The sequence below is a fragment of the Zonotrichia albicollis genome, chromosome 10 (genome assembly GCF_047830755.1).
Source record: "Zonotrichia albicollis isolate bZonAlb1 chromosome 10, bZonAlb1.hap1, whole genome shotgun sequence".
Classification (NCBI taxonomy): domain Eukaryota; kingdom Metazoa; phylum Chordata; class Aves; order Passeriformes; family Passerellidae; genus Zonotrichia; species Zonotrichia albicollis.
The window spans coordinates 6219128-6241272 of record NC_133828.1 but is presented as its reverse complement, the minus strand read 5'-3'; the positions used below and the strand labels follow the sequence as shown (position 1 = coordinate 6241272).

Below are 22145 nucleotides of genomic sequence, written 5' to 3'. Positions count from 1 at the left end.
GGATTCCTCAGATTGATTTTAGTTCATGTGGCATCCCATGCCTGCCCAACTCTGTCTGGTTTTCCTACACAGTTACTACAGCACGTACATGCCACAGGAGGTTTTGACCACTAAAACACATTTATGGTAAATGCCTTTGCTGCTGTCCACAGGTGGGTTTTGCTGGTTAGGAGAGGTCTGAGGTTTAACAGATGTTAAAGGGGGCAATCAGAGGTCACTGAGACAATGAGATGGAGTTCCCAAGCTCTTGGTCTCAGCCTGGCTTCAGGCAGCAGGGTGAGTGCTGAGAGCCTGCAGGTTCACGCTGGTATACCCTAACCCTGAGGAAGGGTTATTTATTAGAGCAAGGAAAAGAATCTTTAATCCCCAAAGCTGCTATTTGTGCTGGACTGGCCTGGCTGCCCCGATGTGCCTGTGGAGGCTGGGAGGGAGGGAGGCAGCAACCCCTGCCTGCTCCCAACCTCAGCCTCCTCCCCAGAAGTCTAAAAGCAAGAACAGCCCACCCAGCTCTTAATAGAACTTAATTATTGCATTTTACCATCCTTGACACTGCCCTTCTCACTGGGCTGGCCCCTGGCAGCCAGTTTTGTCCAAGCTTGGCTCTTTGCTCATTCCCTCTTTGATGAGGAAAAACCTGATCATGCCTCAAGCACCTGTTTCCCTCACTAATCGTCTCCTGTGGATGACAGGGTGTTTTATCAGGCAACATAGGCAGGCTGTAGTTTTTCCTTCCCCCTGTGGAGCACGGAAACTAATAAATACTCCCTGACTCTACATCCATCTCCTGGATGGATGTCTGTGGGGAACACAAAGGCTTTGCAGTGCCTGAAGAGGGATTGCTGTTGTCCCTGGCGCATGCAGGGATGTGGCTGCAGGAGTCAGTGGAGGTGACAGGTGGTGGGGCAGGATGGTGGCTTCAGCTGTGTCCCAGCATCCATGGGCTCCCAAGCTTGGTGAGTACTGCTTTTCTGTGCTCCCATGTACACAGTTAATGATAACGAGCCTGGCTGCTCAGCTAATTAGCACTGCTTGTGGTGCTGCTTGCTCAGCTCTGAGTGCACTTTGTACAATGCACAGACACCTGTACGCTCTGGAGTTGGGCCAAGTGCCAGTGCCTCGGTGCACAGCCCACACAGAACCAGAGAGTGGCTTCAGTTCAAATGGACCTTAAAGATCATCTCGTTTGCAGCTCCCCCATCATGGGCAGGGACACCTTCTGCTAGTTCAGATTGCTCAAAACCACATCCAGATTTGTAATTTGTGCTTAACAATATGTGCTTAATAATAATGTGCTAATGGTATGACTACCTTTGCCCCTTTTGTTCCCTTCCTCTCCCCTCCTCTGTATGAAATGTGATTCTCTTACTGGTTCATATTGTCCTTGCCCTCACCAGTTCAAACTTTGATTTCCCTTTTTCCTGTGTTTGCACCTTTACTTGTTTTCCACTTTTCATCATCTATTATTCTTCCTTTTCTGCTAAACCTATGCACAATGTACAGACAGACCCACAGTTAAAATTAGTTTTGGACATTTTCTGTTTTGAAGACTTTTCAAGTTGTCTTCCTTCCATTTGAAATTAAGGTGATTTTCTGATGGGACACCAGTTTTGTTTTCAGACTGGTATCTGAATTTTTTTGTCTTCCCACCTGCAAAAGGTTATAAAGAGGGTTTCTTTTTTCTTGTGGCCATAACATGTCTAGTCATAATCTGCTATTTTAAAATGAAGCTGTAAATTATTAAACATGTGTCTGAATCTTTTTGGGGGATATTGGGAGGAAGGCTATTGATTTATTCTACAGGTGAGAATGAAATGGCTTCACAGCAGCAAGGCTGAAGAGGTTTTGGTATGTGGAAGAAGGAATTTTAGGTGTGTTGTATTTTTCCAGGGCAGCACATTATGCTTCATGCAAAGCAACAGGGAATACTGTATCTTCAAATCAGCTTCTGCAGACAAACCAGATCCAAAATAAATAACTTTTATTCATCACTGTAATAGAACTGTTGATGCATTCATTTATTTAAACCTAAAAATGTGCTGAAGTGCTATATCTCAGTGTGCTGCTTTTAACAACCAGAATATCTGGCATCTTTTATCAAGCTTTTGGCTGTATTTTTCTCCCTTTGTAGATACCATAGTTCAGGTGAACACGCTGTCGTGTTTGATTAGGAGATATGTTAGAGATAAGTCACTTGCAGGCAAAAAAGCGTTTACTATTTTTGTGTATAAAAATGAAATTTGTTGGAGGCATGAAATTTCATTCATTTATGGCAAATGGCTTATAAGAATGCATTAGAAGCAAAGGTAAATGAGCACTGATTTTAAGTTTGTACCTGCTGAAACACAAAAGGATGTGGTACATACGATCTTGGTGAATGACATGTGATAGATTATCCTGAGAGCAGGCAGAGCAAATGAAATTGTAATGGAGTTCCTCTTCTGGCTGCAGGAAATAGCTGTTATTTATCCTGCTTCCGAAGATGCTGCATGCATACTGCTGTTCATTATATACTTAAAAATCCCTTGGCAAGTCAATAATGAATAAATGAACTGAAAGCCATTACAGCAGCCTTAGCATGGGGAGTGTAAGCCAGGATACTTTTCAGTGTGCTTTTTTGTGGGTTTGTTCTGCAGACATGCTAACCTGGACAGTTCAGCTGAAGAGTTTGGTTCTTTCTCCTGTCAGGTACACGAGGCAGTCCCATGCTACAGTGAGTGCAATCAGTATTCCTGGGAAGTAGGACCATGGTCTCCATGCAAAATCAGCAGCGAAGAAAATTCCCTCCACTGTGGAGAAGGAATACAAACGAGAGAAGTCAGGTGCGTGAAGACAAAAGCTCAGGTATTCCAGATCAAAAAGAGCTGGTGTGTTCTTGCATAAAGCTGCAATGTCTGGCCATCTGACAGTGAGTGTGTTGCTGAGTCCAGTGTATTGCAAATGAAAAGAATTGTGTGTTTATGTGCCATGGTATACAGGCAAAGCATTTCAGAGATGCAGCCTTGGTTTTTCAGGAACACAGCATGATATTTAAATTAGTATTCTTCAACCTAAATGCCATGTATACATAAAGCTCCCTGAGGTGCAAAGCCTCCATATTTTGATTTGCTAACATTTTCCCCAAGTAATAGCACTGCATGCACCAGAGTGGCATTCATTATTACTGAATATTCATTCCCCAGGCATGGGGAAATGCTGAGTTATTTCCAAATGTTCAGATGTTACTAGCAGGAGCACTAAGATTTGTTCTTGCTGGTTGTCACTTTCTGTTTGCTCCTTTGTCAGCCGATCAAAGTTAAAATCCCTCTGTATGAAGTAACAAAAGCATGTTGTGCACATAGCTGATTTCCATTTGCATTCACATATTAGTTTTATTTTTTGACCAGCCATGCTGCTTGTATCTGTTGTCATGTCTGTGTCCTGTATGGAATTGAGAAAACTTGTTGATACCCATCGTGCCTGTGATACTCTAATTAAAATGTGTGCTTTCTGTGTAGGTGTGTGAGCACTGCTGAGGACCACGGTGTGGAGACTGTGCCCAACGCTCTGTGCAGTCAGGCTGAGGTCCCAGAGGCAGTGCAGAAGTGTACCTTGTACTGTCCCAGTGAGTGTGCAGTGTCTGACTGGGGACAGTGGAGCCCATGTCCACAGGTAGGCTCTCCTGCCCCTGTCCCTGGCAGTGTTCCTCACGCAGCAGTCTTCGCTTCTCCTTCAACTATTTCATGGCCTAGTTATTTTCTAGGAAAGTAAATTATTTTATGAGGGATGTCAGGCTTAATGGATCCTGCCAGCATGGTTGAATCTGGAGATATTTATGTCTCTACAGAGACAGAGCTATAGAAAGTTGGTTAGTGAAACACATAGTTATTACTGTGACAGTTGATTCAACACATCCTTCCCCTTGTTCTGCTATGGGAGAGGGCCCACACGAGCAGAGTGGGTGAAGGGACAGTATTCCAGCTGCTGAATGCCTTAGGAAGTGTTTGCAGGGGAGGCCTCTGTCAGTGGTGCATGACTGCCATAACAACCTGCTGGTAAAACCTGGGGATGACACTCCTCTGGACAGGTCCTAGTCCTCAAGGAATGACAGCTCTCTCCTCCCAACACACATTGTTTCTGTCCAGTGTTTCCTCCTCCTCAAACACTTGGGGGAAGATTTGAGGCAGCAGCAGCAGAAGGGTATGACAGCAAGGTGCCTGAACAATTTGTCATGTCATGAAATACTCAAAACTTTGTGAATTATGCAGGGAATTCAAGCCACTGCGAAATGCTCTGTGTTTTCCTAAATATGCAAGATGGAAAGAAGTTGCAAATTCTGTGTTATGAAAAGCCTCTGGCCTCAAACCACGTGACTTCAGATCTATTGTTTCTCCTTGATCAGTGTTGAAATAGGTGCCAGGTTTAATCTCAGAGGGGTTTTTTAATAGACTTGCTTGATGTATTTAAGTGACAAACACATATTCATTGCCCCCATGTTAACAGGGCCATTACCAAAAGTTGAGTGGTTATTGGACAGGTATTTATACCAGTGCTGACACAGGTAATTTCCTTCCATAATATTTTGTGTAGCATATCAATATACTCGGTAAGAACATGTCAAATAAAATCTTGTGTTTCATTTCCTGCGTTCACCTCCTCCTGAGCAGCGTGGTTTGATGAACTATAACACTCTTGCAACTCATACAAATGCTTGGATACCTTTCAGAGTCCCACTGTGGTTGGACTGTTTCTTTGCCATTGACTTTTCCAGGCATGGATTTTCTTCATTTTCGCGCGCAGTGAGCTGATGCAGAGATCCCTGAGGCTCTTGGGTGTCTCTCAGGTGCCTTGGTGGCAGTCAGTTGGTTATAAAGGACTGCTTGAAGCTTTAAGAACCCTCATATCCTTAAGACACACAGGCTTTTTGCCTGAAGGCTCCTTTTCTTTGGCAATAGCGAAGCCTCTGTAGCCCACAGAAGCAGGAAAGGGAAGCCCAGAGCTCGTGGGCTGCACTCCATCAGGCAGCACATCTCTTGGCAGGCACAGGGCCACATGCCACAGTCCCTGTGTCTCCTTGTACATCCCTTTGCCATGGTGGATGTTAATTCATAAATGTGAGGGCATCTGCATGCCAATGCAATTAACTGAACAATATGTTTTCACAAGCTGTTCTGCAATGCTTTGTTGTGAAACTGAGATGACTGTGTGCTGATGGAGCATGTGTTCCCATAGTTCTGTCCAGATACAAGAAAATAAACAGCTTGAAGTTTTATGGGCAAATAAAACCCTCCCTTTGATGAGTTTACTGCAGTGCTGTCTCCCTTTTACAGCTACTCTGGCTGTTTGTGGTGGGTTTTGAGAGGGAACCACACAGCACAGTCCCTCCCAGATGCTCCACATCTCCAAGGCGAGTGCTGGGCTTGCTGTTAGTGCAGAATGGCTGTGCTGTGCCACTGGTGTGTCTTTGGTGGGTGTGGGGCAGGGATTGAGGGAATCGTGGTGGCTGGAGTGTGGCACTGCCAGCACCAGGGTGATTAATGAACCTTCCATCTTCTGAGCCTCCAGGAAAGGTGGTCAGTTAGGACAGTTGTGAGTCAAGGGACTCAAAAATTTAAAAAAATTTGGAAGATCACATCATATTATAATGAACATTTGGAAAATCACATTGTATTGTAATGAAAAAACAAAACTGTGCATCCTGGCTGCTCTATTTCAAGCACATTTACATTTCATACCACAATAGTTGGCACTCTTTTAGTCATAGCACTCATGAGGCAGCTGCCAAAGACCATTCCAGGAAGTCTTCCTGTCGCTCTGGTCATGTTTGGCTTGCTGGAGATAAAGAGGATTTATGAAACTTGACAAATTCTAGTTTGTAAAAAATGAACGATCACAATTTCAGCCTCATCTTTGCCTGAGGAGCTTTTTGATTTGAGATATTTACCTAAGATTTTGGTCAGGTGAGAATTCTTTTCCAGTCGCTTTGGTGTTCTGCTCATGTTTTACAGTGTTGATAATAAATTCATCCTGATAGCAGAATAACTAACTCTTATCAGCTGAATATAAAAAGGCCTTTTAGATTATCCGTTGTACCTTTGTCAATATGTCATTGTACTCTGGATACTTTCTAGGGTATTACTTGGTTTTATCTTGTAGCAATATTCTTCCCATGTGAGTTTTCCACTTTCAGGATGGTAAATGATCTTGAATCGTGTTGAAATCAATGAGTCATAAAGGTGGCGACTGCTTTGTCAATGGAAAGTATTTTCTTCAATACTTTTTTCTGCTAAAACATTGTATTTGTTTTACCTTCTTTGGCTGCATTTCCCTTTTGCTTTTAAACACTTTTGCGGTCTTTTATAATTTCAGATGCTCCCACAATTCTTTTATGTGTGTTTTTCAACTGAATTACGTATTTTGCATCTTGATTATGGTGCTATTTAACACTGCAACACAAAGGTAAATTTTAATGTTTCATCTAATGGTCAGAAATGAAACTGTCAGAAATACAATGCCCCAAGATTGCTTTGAGGTTTTGTCTCTCTACTGGATCCAAGAATTGCATAGTAACTGAATTAAATCTTCCCTATTATTCTCACTTTTTCTATTGAGAGATTAAAACCATTCAAAATGGTTTTCCCTGAGGTTGAAGATTATTTTTTTTGGCTTATAATGTTTTGTTCTTTGTCACTAAGTAACATCCAAGTGACTTAAATATCAAGCTTTAAAGTCATTTAATATAACAGTTTGAAGCTTGCTAGTTAAAAACAACAACAAAAAAGCCAAAAATAACAAGGAAAAGAAACACCAACAAAAACCCACAAGGAAATTAGGTTGACTTGCATTTTGCTTAAGAGATTTCATATTTGTTCCAAGGACAATAGCCTGTTCAGTCAGACATCATCACTTGATTGCTCAAAGACCCAGCTAAACAATCTGGGAACTGAAATCCTGTCATCTCTGTTACATATTCAGTGATGGAATAACACACACTTCCTGTGGCGCCTCGACTTTGTATTCATCTGACTTGGAGATGTAATTAATTGACTTCAATTGAATTCATCAAAGCATTCTTAAAAAGAGTTAATATGCGAGTGGTGCTACAAGTCCCTGAAATAATTACCTCAAATCTATTTTGTTAGCTCTCTGTTGGCGGATGGCTGTCGCAGCCCCCGGTGTGGATTGGAGTGGCCTCCTTGCTTGCCTCAGCTGTTGGCATTTCTAGCAGCTAATTCCAAGAGGTCTGAAATTAGTTAATTATAGGAGGTTGCGTGTGTGGTGAGTGAGAGCAGCTGTCTCCATTTCAGCGAGCGTTTTCCTCACGGATCGATGGCGATGTGCCGCGCTCAGGACTCGCGACAATTGAGTTATTATTCCCTGGAATCCACGGGGGGAGTGGGACACCCACAAGTGACCGGATCAAAAGTGTCACCAAGCGATACACAGAGCTCCCAGCTCTGCAGTGACTTTCCTGGTTGATGCAAGCTGCAGTTGTTGCATTTTGGAAATGCCAACTGGAAGGGAAATTGTGGACTCCTGTAGACTCTGGGAGTCACTGTGTGGATTATGAAAGTCTCCGTCACAACGGGTGCTTGAACACAGAGCAGGCAAGGTTGGAAGGACCACTGGAGGTGATCTGGTCCTTTCTTTTCAAGCAGGATTCCCCGGAGCACGTTCCTCAGAACTGTGTCCTCAAACAGCTTTTGGATATCTCCAGAGGAAACTCCCCAACTTCTCTGGGTTTGGCACGTAAGTTTGGCGGAGGAGCTGCAGTGTGAAGGCTGAACTGAAGAGTGAGGCTTGCACAAAGATGTCTTTCTAGCCCAAGAGATAATTTATTCAAATCAAGCAGGAGGATTATGCTGGTCAAGGCTTTTTTGGAAGAACATGCCCTGCTCCTTTTGCATACTTGTTACTTGGATGTTTTTGTATGTCTTTGTCAAAAAAGTGGGTAACTGCTGCATTTTTTTATATTTGTTTTTTTATTTTTATTAATCTTTGTTAACAATCACTTTTTTAAGTGATTTAAGTGTGGAGGCAGGCAAGGTTTCAGTACCTGGATGCATCTGAGAAAGAAAATTTATGCAAATGCATTTTCATTTCAAAAGACTGCTCGTGTTATTGTAAATGGCTTGTTAAATTGTTACAAAACATCCACACTGGCATGAACAATGTAATGGTTCATTGCTCTGTTAAAAATAGTCAAATACGGTTGCTGCCTTTGCATTTACCTTATTTTAAGGTTGTATGTTTGCTTATGAATAGCCAGTTAAGAATAATGCAGCCAGCTATTTATAGTGCAGGATGCATTATACAAGCTGCTTGATAAATTAAACAGCTTAAAGGGCCCTGTAATGGGTTACAGCCTCTGTGCTGTACAATTATGATGCATATGAAAACCTGGATCAATGAACAGCTCTTAAATTCCATCCCAAAAAGGGTCTAATAGTGTATATTAATGTGTGATATGTTAACAGCTCTTAGACTGGAACTTAGTTTCATAACCTTGCAGCTTTATTTTATTTTATACCCTTCTCTTCCAGAACAAACTTCCTGTGCTTTGTCAGTTCTGTGATTGTCTGAAGCAAAGGCTGGGTGCATCCTTTGTGTATGTTTTTGTCCCTCACTTTTTATGTTAGCTTTAAGTAGTGACAAGTGGTCATGGTGAAAAAATAGCTTTGGCTAGAAGAAATATTTTAAAATGCAGTAGTCAATAGCGCCAGAAATTTCCCCATAGAACCAAGATGGCTGTTATAATTTCTAAACGGTCCTTTGAGAAAAACCTTGATTTATTCCTGCCTTAACATTTTATGGACCTCTCATTGCTTCAGCATATTTTGTTTCTTAGAGGTTTATATAATCTCACCTGTGGATCTGTGGCTCTAGCACAACTTTTTCATACTATATGGAAAAGAATAATGGAAATGGTGAGGTTTAATACTATAAAGTAGGCTGGAACAGTGCAGTTATACCCATAAAGAAATCTACTGTCTGTGTATGACCTCCTACTGCTGTAGGCTATTGATGTGCCACCTGAGGTGGCACCCCATTATAATTTTCATCAAAAAATTAATTCTGTTCCTCTTACCAGTTCCAAAGGATGCATATGGCAGAATTACACATCCCATTACTTACAGTCATCAACAAAGAATCTGAACGAGCAACATAGTCTGGAAAAATTATCAGCCAAACTGATTTGCACCTGATCTTGAAGGTACATAGAGGTCTCCAGGCCTCTGACCCTCCACCTCCATGCACCACAGCTGCCTCCATTTCTTAGGACTTGTTTCCTCTCCTGTTATTTATGGCCAGTGGGCACCCATGATCATTGTCCTTCCTTGATCCATAGATCTTTATTCCTAGTCTGGGTGGTGTCAGAAGTGGGTTTCAGTTTCCCAGAATAGGGAACATTTGCTGTTACACCCATTTCAATCCCATGGTTACATTCCAAATTTTCCCAACTATGGAAACCAGTTAAGAGATTTATAACCACAGGCATAAAGTAAGTATCATGGGCATAAAGAGGTGATTTCAGGAATACAAGTCAAACTCCCAGTCCTGAACACGTCTGTTGTTGGCACCTGCCTTTCCTTATGCTTCCACTGTGGAAATGTTGGCTGATGCTGGGCACAAACCAGTTGCAGTAGCCTTACAGAAGGTAATGGCTGACTTAATGTAAAAAATAATTTTAAAAGCTTCATCTGTCATCAGTGAAAGCACTAGTTACTAATAGAGCAGTAGAAAGTAAAATAATGTCTTTGGAAGTGTAGCATTCACTCAGCGGGAAGAGAGGAGTTGTAAATGAAGATACTCAGTAAAACATTGCTGAATCACAGTGGGCTTTATTTATTTAAAACCCCAGAAGCTGTAGATTCATACATGCTTGTGATTAGAAACTTGGATCCCTTGGGCAGACCCAGCCTTGATCCATGTACCTTCACTGTTTTGTGTGGAAGATTACTTGAGCAGTGAAATTAGTTTTGTCATTTTCTTCATTGGTGAGACTATTCAGAATCAACCTGTTATCCTGCTTAAATCTTAATCCCACAGCAATTTCTTACTTTGGGTACTCAAGAAATATTTCTTTCTTTTGCTGCCTTTTCTCTAAATTGGTGGCTGCCATTTCTGTCCTGCCTTCTAAGCCTGTGATTTACCATTGATGGTGATTGGTTTTGCTCTCAGTATTTTCTAAGATCCACATTCAGGACTAGACATGCCCCTTGGCATTGCTTGTTAGTACCCTCAGCATCTCTCCACTGGCAACAATCCCTCTTCTTTACTTCACTGTTCACATCTCCTAATGACATCGAGTCTGCCAATCCATTCCCCAACCTTTGCTATGCCATAAATATTTTATTTTTTTTTTTTTTCCAGCCTGGGTTTTTGGAGGGGTCCTGCAGGAACTGTGCACCCAAGCCCATTGAGATTTCAGGGCAGCTGGATACTCAGCTCCCTCTTGCTCCTTTGAAAATTCCAGCTTTCATCTTTTTCTTTGCAAGTCATTCCCTCCTGCTGCTTACTCAGTTCCATATATATTTGGCTCAGTTTTTTACATGGTTAACTTGAAAGAGCAAGGGCAGAAAATCAATTATAAAACTAAATTGACTTCTCAATTGACGTTAAGAGAAATTCAACAAATAATATTACAGGATATTAGTTACAGTTTGCCAACTTTGAATTTTTGTATGTTTCCCATGTCCTCAGCTTGATTAAATGAATGCTTTTCCTACAGAGATTCCTTATTATTCAAAACTAGTAAAAGTGGGGGGCTTATTGCATCAGCTCTGGCTTCTGAGCCCCATGGCTCATCAGCACAGTGAGAATTCTGGCTTCAGAGCGTCAGTAAACCAGTTGTTTGTTTGGATCCTGGCAAACACCATATAGATTTTGACCTGTTAGACTGGTCTGCTGCCTACCAGGAGGAAATCTGAGAGGGAGAATGGTCCTGCCAGCCAGGAAAGCTCTGGGGCTCTGTGACAGCACTGGGCTGCAGCAATGTCCTATAAAGGAGCACAACAGGGGCTGTGCTAGACAGGGAAAAATACTATTTTATTAAAAGAATTTACTTATCTACAAATGAGGCATATTTTCTGTCTGCAGGTTCTTATTTTAAAGGGAGCAAAAGCTGGTCTTTCTGAGCTGGCACAGACAGCTTCTGTCACAGCATCCATTGATTTTTTTTTTTCCCCTTGGTAACATAATTCAGAGAAACATTAATTAGGAGTAGCTGCTGAGATACATGCTTTGATTTTTTTTCCTTAGTCATTTTGCTTTATTGGCAAATCATTTAAGTTATTAGTGTTAGTTGTGAGAATGAACAATCAGATTAGTCGTGAAAAAGGCAGTAAACTATTGGTAAACACTTAGCATAGGTTTAATTTTCAGATAATTAGAAACAATTGGGTATTTTAGCTGACCAAGGGTATTCAAATAAGATTACCATTTAAAATGATTTGACAAGGTGTGTGTCAGCAATAAAAATGTAATGGATTTTCCTTCATGTAGTGTAAACATAAGGAAATAGGCCCTGACAATGTATTTTAAGACCAGACCAGACTTTTTTTCCCATTTGTTCTGATATTAATTCTGTTCAGTTTTGCTGTCATCTGTGCAGCTAATCCAGTTTACAGCAGCCTGAGATCCAGATTTATGCTGCAAGGCCATTACATTTCCCTTTAATATTCACAATACAGGAATTATCCACACTTCCACCCATGCAGTGTTCAGTGTTTGCAGGCTGTTTGTTGCATGGTAATAAGCCCATGGTTTTAAACTGTTAGTTATTTTTTGTAATTATAGTACTTCATAGAAGAATCGTGTTTTAAATCCCCAAGCATTTATGAAAATGTGGTTCTACATGCATTGTTCTGGGTTTTTTTGTTTTGTTTTCTTTGCTATTCCTGAGCAATCCTAATGAGAAACTGTTAGGAATTAAATGGGTCATCTTGTTCAATAAATGGCGGTGAATACTTTTAATAAGGGATTTATTTCCATTAGGTTTGCTGCGACCACCTCCACTCACCTATTCCTGTTACTGGATTGTGGGAAAATCACTCTGTGCTGCAGTGCTATGAGAGTGAGGATCAAGGGCTGCTAAAAACAAACAGTTTTCATGCCTGTGATGCACAAATAGAAATGAAAACCTGCCTCAGTTGGTTCATATTCCTGTGAAAATGTAAACAAGCAAATCCTGGTTTATAGGCAGCTGGACATCAGTATTTGGTATCACATACTCTGAAAAGTCACCTCGGCTTGTCAGCATCATAACTGATATGCAATTACAAATGTCCTTCCTTGAAATGAGTGCTTTGCTGTAACATCAGACACTACTTAAAATGCATTAATTGTGACAAAAATCCTGTTCTGTTATTCAGTACTGTGGCATTTTACTGGAAGTCTTGGAAGGAGGTGCAAAACAGGGCACAGCAAAGTGGTGCAATCTTTGTCCCAATGTCCCCAAGGATCTTTATCAAAAAACATGGAAAATATAGTGTAGCAGGGCCAAAATAGCCAAATCTGGGTGGATAAAAGATGACTTTTAGTAATACTGCATTCTTAACTTAAAAGCACATGAAAAAAAAAAAGAAATGTGATTCAAAGTATAATAAGGACAGGAGTGGGGTTGTATCCTGCCTCCATGTGGCCGTGGATGTGCGTGAGCAGCCCTGGTCTGTGGTGTCTGTGTGGTTTCCTGGGGTCAGTGATGTCTGTGTGACTTACTGGGCTCTCTGTACTGTCCATCCCTTCTCTGTCCAGGTGTGTGACCCCAATATTATGCAAACCCGAACCCGACAAGTGCTGAGGTCTCCTGTCAGTTCAAAGCCCTGCCCTGAAGTTTCACAAATGAAGCCATGCATTCTTAATCAAAATTGCTTCCAATACCAGTACAACCTAACAGGTAGGTACAAATTTTCAGTATACCCTTAGTATGTGTTTTTAGTTGTTTCTTGTGGTGTTAGTTAAAGTCTTGACAGTGTTGGTTTCAATAAAGTTAATTACGTGCCTGCATTTTTCCACATTAGTGGACAAATGCACAATTTCTGTATTTAAGTTGTTGTTGCGAGTACATTGGAAATAAAGCATGCTAAATGGGATTTTCAATGGGTTATCAACATAATTAATTACAAAATTCCAATTAAAAGAGTGTCATGTGTGGTTCTGGTAAAGCCAATAATAGCAACAGAAATCTGCTTTGAAGGCAGTATGAGTTATATGGGTGGGCATAGGATATTCAGAGCAAAATGCATTATTTAGGACCTTAGAAGCAGTTGGTTCTCTTGCAAACAAATGAACAAAACAAAACTGAAAAATTCCTTTTGTTTTGACCAGCTGAAATAAATGAGAAAGGCATACAGAGGAAAGATCTAAGAGGAGTTTGGGAGCTGGTAGGAAGGGAGAACAAAGCAAGATAAAATATATGAATATAAACTCAGCCTGTTTGTAATAAAAGCCCTAGAAACACAGGCAGCAGAATGATGCCTTTTTTATCATCACATTTCAGAAATGCAGAACATTTATGTGTTCATGTTTATCAGGGGTGGAAGACACAAAGTAATAGGTTTTCTTCTCATCCTTCTTATTTATTGGTGGTGTATGGAAATTTTAGTGGCTTCTGTTATGCTTTTTGTTTATTTTAAATGGTGTTTTAAAGCTTATTTCCGTTTAGTTGTATTCTGACCAACATAATTTCAGACACGTAATAAGATATTAATTTCCTTCCACTAGAAATACTGCTTTTATTTCATGACTATTAGAGTTTAGTTTTAAATAATGGATAGCTTTGCCTGGAGACAAAAACAGGTTAAACCAGAGTTCCCCTTCAGAAACTTCCCCAGCTGCTTTATCAAAGTGGAATTTTACTTCAGACAATAGAGCCTTGTACCTGTGCCAAGTGGATTGAGCTGATAGCCTTTATCAGTGTTCAGCATGTGCACTCTGATGTAGCGGTGTCATCACGGGATGCGGTATGGGACTGTGGAGAGAACGTGTCTCCTCTGAGGCTTGCCTGGCTCTGAGAACAACTTTCTTTTGTGTGGGGGGTTGTTCTTGGCTGTGGGATGCCCTGACATGAGGAAGTGCTGCTATGGGTGAAGGTAGCACCCATGTTCAGGGCTTCAGAGCCAGCCTGGATGGGGCTTTGAGCTACCTGGTCTAGGGAAAGGTGTCCCTGCCACGGCAGGGAATTGAAGCTACACAATCTGTAGGGTCCCTTCCAAGCCATTCTGTGGTTGTATGCCTCTGTGCTGGTTGTAAAGCTGAGCTGCAGCAGTGCACCCTTTGCGTTGTGTCTGCAGGCTGGAGCGGGTGCCAGCTGGGTGCCAATGCCACCTGCGGTCAGGGCGAGCGCCGCCGCCTCCTGAGCTGCCAGCGCAGCGACGGCGCCACGGTCAGCATGCAGCTGTGCCAGAAGGTGAGCAGCCTGGGACACACCCTGGGGTTCCAGATGGATGGGGACCTCCTGATCCACACTAAGACATTCCCCATAAATGGGGAAAAGGTTTTGTATGGTGCTGGGGGCTTTGGGAAACAGAGGTGTTAGCGGGTGATGTCACTCCTCGAGTCCAACACACGGGCCATGGCTACCAACCCTGCACCATCCCAAAGCTGGGGACAAGGGAGGGGATTGTGCCCTGCTGTTAGAAATCTAGGAATGAGACCCAAACACTGAGGGATGCTTAGATGTGAAACTTTTCAGCACTGAAACCACAATCCCCCATGCACCCTTGGCAAAGCTCCACATAAACACCATGGTGGTGCCCTGCAGAGCTGCTGCCTTCTCTTGCTTGGGTGCCTGGCAGTGGCAGGAGGTGGCTGGGGCCTGGGGAAGCTGATGCCTGTGTTTCCTGTCACAGCTACACCTGGAGCAGCCCGTGCCCACAAGCAGCCGGTGCGTGGTGCCGTGTGCCGTGGACTGCCAGCTCTCGCCGTGGTCAGCCTGGTCGCAGTGCTCCCACACGTGTGGCGCTGGCGGTGAGTCCCTGCCTCCCTCCTGCCCCCACAGCTCAGCACCCACTGCCCAGGTGGGCTCAGGTACCCTGAGTAGGGGTGCAGAGCTTAGGGAGAGCCTCGAGCCACACCTGAATCCTTCAGAGGTGGTTTTGGAAAACTCTCAGGGTCCTGAGGTGGTGGGTTCAGGGCAAAGCAGGCTATTTTCAAAGTACTCTAAGGTGAAAAATGCACCTTAGGGAAAAAGTAGTCAGATGTCCGGAGCATTATTTATTAATTAATTCAAGCTCTCATAATTCAGTCACAGCAACTGTTAACCCCAGAGATGGGGAGTATGTAAAGCTAGCAAAGAGCTTGGAAGTGTTAAAAGATTCTGAAGAGATTAATAACTAAATACAAATTCTCTGGTGAAGTAATTTTTAGGAACATAATTGTATCTATTGAAGAAAACACACAAAGACTATTTTTCATCATTTAGTGTATGTCTCTGTATCCATCTTGCATCCGCAGTTCCCTTAACACTTACATGACCCCAGTACCTTCAGCAAGACTTTCTATAGCCAGTAGTGCTCACCAGCATACAAAAAGTGAAAGGATTAGGACCTTTTTCAACTTATGTGATTTAAAATACCCTTTGAGTATTGACATGAGGAAATGCATTGAAGGTTTTATTCTCAATAAGCTTGGGATTTTATTTCCCTGGCCTCTGATGTGCATTAGATGTACAGCTAATGGTCTTTAAGATTCAAAAGCCATAATGTATATTTGAATCAAATTCACTTAAGGTCAAAAAGAAAAAAGCTCTTAACTTCCATAAAATGATTCCTTCAGATGGATTCCAAAGATCAAAGCGTGTTTCAGAAAAAGCTTAATATTTGGATTAGTGCTGTTCTTTCTTTGCTGAGCTTTTAGCCCGTTTGTGAAGTAGTGCTTTCTTAACAGAAATGAATAATTCATGGACAGTGTTTTAACAACAACACACTGAGAGTACTATTAATTCCAAATTTTTTTTTCCTTTAAAATCCATTTTGGATTGTTAATGCTTGTGTTGCTGAATAAACTTAATTTAATTTTTTGAGTGTTCTATCACTTACTAAGTTAAACAGAGTACGGTACAAAAGCAAGTTGCAATGTTTTTCTGGCTTTTAGCATGCTCAAGGAGCAGCTCACCCTATATAGTACCTGAAGGTTTTTTCATCCTGAGCTCTTACATTGCATAGTTTGCAAAAGGAGGTACTCAAGTGAAGATGTGTCTTGTATTCAGCCCCTGATCCTGAAATGCTTGTGCAAATTTCAAAGACTGGTTAAAGAGCTGCCAATGAGTACAAGGAGTTACTTCATGTCCTAAATCAGAGGAAAGCTGGAAACATTTGTGCCTTGCTGAAAGAGACTTTCCAGTGGGTGTTCTGGCTTTGGGTGCCAAACCTCATTGAGGCTGCCTGAACCACACAGTCAAGCCCAAGCTCAGCCTGGTTTATGGATCATCCCTGATCCTCAAAGACCATAACCCTGCCATGCTGCTGGTGAGAGCTGTCTTGTACAGGCCACTGTACTACTGCTGTTGTTTAGCTTGGATTTAAAACCTGGAGATACTCCTCTGTGAGCCTACAGCAGCTAAGCAGCCGGGAAAGCTGTCTTACAAACCGTGTCATGAAGAAGCCAAGTTTTGCTCAGTCCTTCTCTACCACTTGAACAACTTTGCAGGGATCCAAGGGTCTTTTGAACCTCATGCCAAAGCAGGAGCATCAGTGAAATGGAAGTGCTCTGTATCCAGGTTATTGCGAGCACATTTTATTTTCCTGCAGCCTCAGTCCTGATCTGACTTTTGCTGTATCAATTCAGAAGCGTGGAGCTACTCTGGACAAAACATCCCTGGTGGAGTGACCTTGGCACCAGTCCTGTGGCAGTGGCCCTTGAGAGGTTCCAGCAGCACAGACAGTGTCACTCCAGCTGCTTCACTGTGTGCCACTGGGCTGTAAATACTCCTGGATGATGACAATAGCAGAGAAGATTTTACTTGTGCACTCCTGGTGCTGTGGTTCCAGCAGCACAGACAATGTCACTCCAGCTGCTTCACTGAATGCCACTGGGCTGTAAATACTCCTGGATGATAGCAATAATAGAGAAGATCTTACTTGTGCACTCAGAGGAGCACAGCAAGGGTTTCCAGCCAGAAGGGTCATGGACTGTGACACCTTTGAAGTCACCCTGGGTTTCTCAAGGGCATTTGTGGGAGTAGGATGGAGCCTTAAATTAGATAGGAAAAAACAAAGGATGACAACAAATGAGCTGTGGGAATTGGCTGTAGTAAACACTCATAACTGCTTCCCTTTGCCAGTAATTGCCCAGTGTTTGGTACAGCTAAAATGCAGGGCTGAGGTGCTGGGTGTGCAGAAATAATTCACAGCAAGTGGAATGCAGCATTGCTGGGTCAGCTCACAACAATATTTTGTGTTTCTGGCTTTTTTTGGAGAGCATGCAGAAGCACCATAAAGGACTTCAAAGAGAAACATAATTTAAATATAATTCAGGTCAAAATTTACTGTTGCTGGATGTGTATTTTTCACCTGTTTTTTTACTTAAGGATTGTTGCTAACATTTTTATTCTGTTTTTTTCCAGTAACAGTTTGATGTGATTTATTTTAATGGGCGGTACCTTTACTCAGGTGTTATTTAATGGAATAATGCATTTAAACATGAAGTGGTGCTGCTGTGCATGTGGTGCTGGCATCTAACACAGCTGTGGTGCACAGCAGCCAAAGGCTAATATATTGATTTTTATGAATGATGATGAATAAAGCAGATCTCTCTTTCCTGCCTATGCTGAGCCTGTGGAGATGTGTAACTGATGTTTTCCTGTTGCAGCTGTAGTTTGGGCAGCATCTGCTCAGGATGCTGGATAGGGCTTTAGGCTGACACTGGGTTATATATAAGGTTCCTTATATCAGTTGCTGTACAACTATGAAAAGATGTATGGAACTGCTTTAATGGATGATGCTTCCCTGACCTGAACCAAAATTACTGGAAAGATGTTTGGTAAGGATAATCCCCAGCAAATTAAATTTCCTTTGTTAAGGGAAATGAGTATATGAGGATGCTGAATCTTTCTACACAGCCATTTTCCAGTCCCACATGGCTTCTCTCAAGGTCTCCAACAGGACTGCTAAACTATAAAACCACCTACAGCTGTGCTTTGCCACTTCCAAAGCTGACTTTATCTGATAAATTACAGGATTTACCATTTTGCTGTTCCTCACTCACTCCTCAGACCCCCAGGGACCATAGCAGGCTGCAGAGATGTGAATCCCAGCACCAGAGACCTGTGGGATTGAAGTGAAGGGTCACAAGGATGCACACAATGAAAAATTTGCTTGTCGTATTCTTCCCTGGATCATCACCAATTCGGGAAAATATTTTTGGTGTTGCCTTCTGAAGAAGAACTCCTTGTGATGCTTTCTCCCCTGCTACTCAAACTCAGCAAGCTCCAGTCTGGCAGTGGGAGATGTTGCTGGGGATGCCTCAGTGCTGCTGGAGGCCTGGCAGTGGGAAGGGGATGAAAAGCCCTATTTATCACCTGCCCCACCTGCTTGTGACTGGACCTAATCTGATCTCCAAGGCTTATTTCAGTAACTTGGTCCTTGCTCTGATCTTGTGGTTCCTTGATAGAGCTGTGTTTTATGTGCTCTGCTCAAACTCACTGAACTGGCTGCAACATGTTGGTCATTGGGACTGGGATGAAATGTAACAGGAATTTGAATCTTCTTGGTTTCAGCTGTGGCACATCACTTTGTGGAGATAAAGTGCAAGTAATGGCAAGAATTTTTTTTAGGGATGTAAAAAAAAATCTTCTGATTTGAAAATATAATCCCATGTTCCTGAGATGCAATTCTTGCTGCCAACACAAAACAGAATTTTAAGTGACCAGCATTAACAAGACTGGCCTCTTTTGTTTTTTCCTTTTCAAAACTAATTTGAGGATATGAAGAAAAATGTATATTTTCAATTTCAGCACACTTTTGTATCACATAACATTGCAGAGCAGAGGAATCAGAGATGTGGCAAATTCATTGGAAAATTAGAGAAAAAATCAAAGGAAAATTAAAGAAATAAGTAGGATTGCTTCAACTCTTCTAGAGCTTGTATTGGAAACAAATTAATTTCAGATGCAGTAAGATTCTGTACTGAATAGGCAGCAAAAGATAAGGCATTTAAAAATTAAAAGATGGAGTTTTTCTGCTACTTGAGTGGTAATTGAGCACCTAGATAATGTTTTTGGTGTAAAAAAAAAATAGAGCCTTAAGAAACTCACTGCAATCATTGTGCAAAGAAAGGTTTCAATGAAATTTCTTTCTTCAGTTATTCATTCACAGTGTTAAAAGAAAGTGATAGACTGAGTCAAGGCTGACCTCTGGGACTGTAGTAAGTTTCAGCAGTTTGGATAACCAACTGCAGCAAACCAAAATGGAAAGAAAAGTTGTTAATTCCTCTTTCTGTTCAATGATCTTCCCATTTACATATTGCTAGAAACATGTTAAACAGAGTGTACGAAAGGAAATTATTTAGTTAATTAAAATAGCTTGATGAATGCTTCAGGCTTTCAGGTCCCTCCTAATGAAATTGGATCTTTTACCCTGAGGAGACCTCCTTTTCCTCAGCTCCATGCAGGGAGCTGGTGCCTGGCAGGGTGCCCCAGAGCCCTGCAGCCACAGGCTTCTTCCCACAAAGAGCCTTTTCCATTGCTCACCAACACTCAGCATTCAGCATTTAGACTAATTTGGCAATTTTGATCTCTCCTGAAGAGGAGGGAACAGCTAATTTTAGCCAGTTGGGCTGGGGAGAGCTGTTGGGGTGTTCATCCAACAGCAGGCTGGGAGATTCCTCTTCCCTTGCTCTGATTGCCCAGGGAGCAACAGGAGTTTTCCCTTTCCCCTTCCCTTTTCTTTTTCTGTTTTTCCTCTCCTTTCCTCTCCCATCCTTCTCCTTCTCCTTTCCTTTTTCCTTTCCTCCTTCCTTTCCTCTCAGCTGGTAGGATTTTTTCCACCTCCTAATGTATCTGATTCTGTGATGGCTGAATGCACAGTCATGTGGGTAACAGCTTTTATCCTCACTTCTGTTACAAACTCCCCAGGTCTGGGGGATTAAAACTGGAAAAGGAAAAGTCTTGAAATTGGTTTTAATGTGTTTAAAACCAGAATTCAATGGGTCAGAGCAAGGGAATAAAGGTAAGAGAGCTTGCTAAGGTATCTATCAGTGCCTTTTCCAGGTGTGTCCGCTTTTCATTTTTATTTGCTAAAATGTTTTGCTCTGTGGATAGTCACGATGACAGATATCAGAGATGTGCCTTACACCTGCAGTGTCCTTAATTAAAAATCGTGTGCATAAATAGCTGGGAGAAGGATCTGGCTGGGTATTGCAGCCTCCCTGTTTTGCAGGGTGTTTGCTCCCCCTCCAGACGCCCCTCTGGTCACAAAAGCAGCTGAAGGGCTGTGATCCAAAAGGGAGAGCTCCACCACAGCACCTTATCTCTTTCTTTGCACTGGCTTAGCAATTACCACTCGCCTCTGCCTTGTTGTATTTGTCTGCCCTTACTACCCAGACCTTTCAGTTTTTTAACTCAAACCCACACATATTGAAAGACAGGGCAGAAATTTTATCCCCAGCACAATCTTCTGCATCCCACTGCATAAGGGCTTTTTCTTTTCCACTTTCTTTTTAATTGGAGATGGAATTCTAATTGAAACATTTTGAGTGAAAACATTCCTGGACATAAATGGACAGCAAAGGAGGCAGAAATGGAATTGCTGTAAGTTTAATGAATATATTCAGTTTTATTAGTTCAAAAGTAGTACCATAATTGCTTTTTCCATTCAGTGGCTGAAGAAGTTTTCACCAATAATAAATAGGTTTTTTAATGGAAATGGTAGAAGTGGTTATGGACGGTAATAGCCACTACAGTGTTTGCAGTTTTCAAATTAGGTCCACATAATTGCTCATAAAAAGAAAATTTCATTTGTTAAAAATCTCTGAAAACATATTGAATGTGTAATGGTAGAAATGCTGCTGCCATAGGAATTATTTTCCTGTCATATTTGATAATCAGCATCTAGTCAAGTATTTAAATGTGTTGCATAAACAAATACTATATTTGGAAAACATACAAAACCATGTTTAAAAAGTGTGCTTGAAAATACCAGCGACCGCATTTCTTAGACTTAGCAATCGCATCCCTATTATCCAAACAGTCTTCCCAATTAATTGCTTTTTTAACAGATTTTAGCGCTGGGAAATGAACCAGGAATGCTGATAAATTACAAAATCTGTCTTTCTTTCCTCCTTTCCCTCCGTGGCTGTGTCTGTGCTGGCTGTGTGCTGTCTGTCCTAGGCCAGATGGTGCGTGGGCGCTCGGTGGTGCTGCGGGCGGCGGGCGAGGGCAGGCCCTGCCCGGAGCAGCTCACCCAGCACAGGAGCTGCCCAGTGAAGCCCTGCTACAGCTGGCTGCTGGGGCCCTGGTCTCCCTGCACGCTCCAGGTAGGAATTTCTCCACAGCTTCCCCCTGCCCGGGGTCAACAGCAAAATCCATCGTCACTTTGTGGGATTAATTGCTGGTCGTGGGCTCAAGGTGTGGCTGTGGCTGGTGGAGGTCTGCAGGGAACAGGGGGAAGTTCAGGAGTGGTGAACCCCTGCCCCTCAACTTCCAACCATCAGCAGCCATTCGTGAGAGGTGATGTGGGTTGAAGTACTGTAAGCTTATGGAATTACTGTAGGGGATTTATGGAGTTAATGTGTTCGACTGGGCATAGTCATGGTGACCTATAATTTAATTACATAAAATATCTCTAACAAGAAAATAGATGCACTAGATATCAAGACAGCTTAGCCTTTTTTAATCTTTTTTTATTTCCTTTTTTTTTGAAGGACTGTACAGCAGGTCTTTCCCCCTAGGTCTCCAGTACAATAGCGTGAGTTATTGTGTGAAGGGCTGGTTTCTCTTTCTCCTTACCCTGGCTATCTTTTTAATGATCTAAAAATGTCTGGATTCAGTTCCCATGTGCTGTCCCTATGCCTGCCACCTTTGCTCAGCACTGGGGTCATCATTTTTTCCCTGGCAATGACTTCCATCAAGCTTGAATTGACTTTTTCTTCCCCTCCATGCTTTTTCTTCTCTCCTTATCTGTTAGATCACATTTCCAATATTAAAACTGGTAACCCAGTTTAAACAGAGG

At 42.1% G+C, this 22145-nt stretch overlaps 1 protein-coding gene across 5 annotated transcripts in view; it reads left to right on the top strand.

The window, feature by feature from the left end:
* THSD7B (thrombospondin type 1 domain containing 7B) overlaps positions 1 to 22145 on the top strand; it is a 299016-nt gene that overhangs the window by 263128 nt on the left and 13743 nt on the right. For all 5 annotated transcript variants that reach the window (XM_074547892.1, XM_074547895.1, XM_074547893.1 and 2 more), the window contains 6 exons: positions 2686 to 2819; positions 3495 to 3648; positions 12733 to 12874; positions 14271 to 14386; positions 14829 to 14946; positions 21305 to 21450. In XM_074547892.1, coding sequence (XP_074403993.1) covers positions 2686 to 2819; positions 3495 to 3648; positions 12733 to 12874; positions 14271 to 14386; positions 14829 to 14946; positions 21305 to 21450 — 810 coding nt within the window. The remainder of the gene's footprint in view (positions 1 to 2685; positions 2820 to 3494; positions 3649 to 12732; positions 12875 to 14270; positions 14387 to 14828; positions 14947 to 21304; positions 21451 to 22145) is intronic.